The sequence below is a fragment of the Sardina pilchardus genome, chromosome 12 (assembly GCF_963854185.1).
Source record: "Sardina pilchardus chromosome 12, fSarPil1.1, whole genome shotgun sequence".
In the NCBI taxonomy this organism is placed as follows: domain Eukaryota; kingdom Metazoa; phylum Chordata; class Actinopteri; order Clupeiformes; family Clupeidae; genus Sardina; species Sardina pilchardus.
In genome coordinates, this window is record NC_085005.1 from 23,599,480 (window position 1) to 23,601,979 (window position 2,500).

Below are 2,500 nucleotides of genomic sequence, written 5' to 3' on the forward strand. Positions count from 1 at the left end.
GACAGAGGAGAGGAGGAGGAGAGCGAGAGAGAGAGGGAGTACATAAGGGAAGGGTCGGAGGAGAGGTGCATCATGCTGGGGGGGTCGATATTTTTGGGGAGGGTCGGGCATGCGTGGTGGCGTGCAGGTGGTTGACGGGGGGGGGGGAGGGAGTGGACAGAGGGGGTCGTGCAGGGGTTGTGGGGCGTGTGTGTGTGTGTGTGTGTGTGGCCGGGCGGTCTTGCTGAAGGGTCCAGGGGGGGATACTCACTCATACTGCTCTGGACACATGCTGAGGAGGGTGACGGGACTGTAAAAGGTCAGAGGTCACAGGGTCAAAGGTCAACACTCACACATACACACACACACAAACACACAGAGCTACATACAGAACGACAGTCTCATTCACAATCACACTGATATTCAGGGGTATGATACACCAGGAAGAGGGTAGGCACACACACAAACACATCTTTAACTTTCGTTTGTCCTGTCAGATTCAGCAGATGTGAAGATCACACACACACACACACACACACACACACACACACACACACACACACACACACACACACACACACACACACACACACACACACACACACACACACACACACACACACACACACACACACACACACACACACACACACACACACACACACACACACACACACACACACACACACACACACACACACACATTCCTATTCTTCCCCAGACTCCTGTACTGTTCCTGTTTCTCTCTCTCTCCATTCTTCTTATATATATTTCTCTTCTGTTTCAGTCTCTCTCTCTCTCTCACTCTCACTCTCACTCTCATTCTCACTCTCTCCAGATTCCTGTCTTGCTCTCCATCTCTCTTCCTTGTGGTCCCTCTCTCCCCAAGCTTTCTACTCCTGTTCTTTCTCTCACTCTTTCCAGAACTTTCTATTCTTGTCTTTCTGCTCTGTTGCTTCTCTCCTCCACTACAATCAGACTCAGAGCAAATAAGGCACTAGAACCCAGCGGTAGTCTGGCAGATAACCACTTAAGGCTTGTGTGTGTGTGTGTGTGTGTGTGTGTGTGTGTGTGTGTGTGTGTGTGTGTGTGTGTGTGTGTGTGTGTGTGTGTGCGCGTGTGTGTTTGAGAGTCAGACATCAGATGCCTGCGGCACTTGTTTTTTCGCTTGTGGCTCTAGTTTCTATGGATAAACTTAATAACCAGGGCCACACATAAACACATAAATACACACACACAAACACACTTCCTATCTCTCTCTTGACAAACCCCCAGAAACAAGACAAGGCTTCTAGGATCAGACTAACACATGATCCCACACAACCTCACTCTGTCCTGATAGCAGACCAGAAACAAAAACACAGAAAAACACAACAGGGACCCTATTTTGTGTGATTCAAACTGTGTGCAAAATAAACAAAGGCTGAGTGTGTGAGGCAGAGGTGAGAGAGAGAGAGAGTGAAAAGAGAAAGAGAGAGAAGAAAGAAAGAGAGAGGGAGAGAGAGAGAGAGCAAGATAGAAAATGAAGTGATGGAGAGAGGAGGACAGAGGAAGGAGGGTGGTTGTCTGCTCTTTTTTTCCCACTGAAAACTCTAGCCACAGCAAAGTAATGAGATTCTGAGGGGGAGAAAAAGCCTGACCTCCAAACACACACACACACACACACACACACACACACACACACACACACACACACACACACACATCTCAGTGTGCCTTCAGCTCAGTGGTCCATTCATCTTCTGTTACAAACATGGCCAGAATTCTTTCATCTCACCAATGGCACAATGCAACACGGAAATAAACACTCCGTTCACTGTCTCTCTCTCTGTGTGTGTGTGTGTGTGTGTGTGTGTGAGAGAGCACTTCCAAAGAGGTCAGATAAGTAGAAGGTCATGGCAACATCATCTTCTTCAGCCCAGCTTTCATTACTGAGGTGTTGGAGAGTGTGTGTGCGGGCGTGTGTGTGTTTGCTTATAAACACTATGGCTACAGAACAGTGACAAAGTAAGCAGCAAACACCAACCCACTCCTGTGGCACTTTTAAAGGAGCACACTCTTAAAACAAATGTGTTGGAAACAACACAAACTACGAGATGTTTTAAAAACAACACAAGTTGTGTTGCTTTCAACTCAAGTGGTGTTATTTTCAACACGTGTATACTTCATGTATAATGAAAGCAATGTGTTGTAAACAACGTAAACTGTTGGCCTTATCTGGACATACTGTAGAGATGAACACAACACAAGCTGTGTTGATTTCAACAAATTCGCTTTCAGAGTGCAAAGTAAAAGAACACTTATTGACGTTTCATAAGAAAACAATGTTCCCAAAGATTGGCAGCTGTTCTCTAAGCCGTACAAACGAACCATTCAGCTTCAAGGCTTCTGTTACTTTTCACAATGAGTTTCGCGCACACACACACAAAAAACATAAATAATTAAACGAAGAAACACACAAAAACACAAACAATTCAACACAGAAACACAAAAACAATCACACAAACAAACTATGAAAACT

At 45.6% G+C, this 2,500-nt stretch overlaps 1 protein-coding gene across 5 annotated transcripts in view; it reads right to left on the minus strand.

Annotated features, from left to right (window-relative positions):
- Positions 1-2,500, minus strand: part of utrn (utrophin) — a 157,904-nt gene that overhangs the window by 13,134 nt on the left and 142,270 nt on the right. For 4 of the 5 annotated variants that reach the window (XM_062551193.1, XM_062551190.1, XM_062551191.1 and 1 more), the window contains one exon: positions 251-289. The exons of the other annotated variant lie outside the window; for it this stretch is intronic. In XM_062551193.1, the coding sequence (XP_062407177.1) occupies positions 251-289 (39 nt within the window). The remainder of the gene's footprint in view (positions 1-250; positions 290-2,500) is intronic. 5 annotated transcript variants of the gene reach the window in all.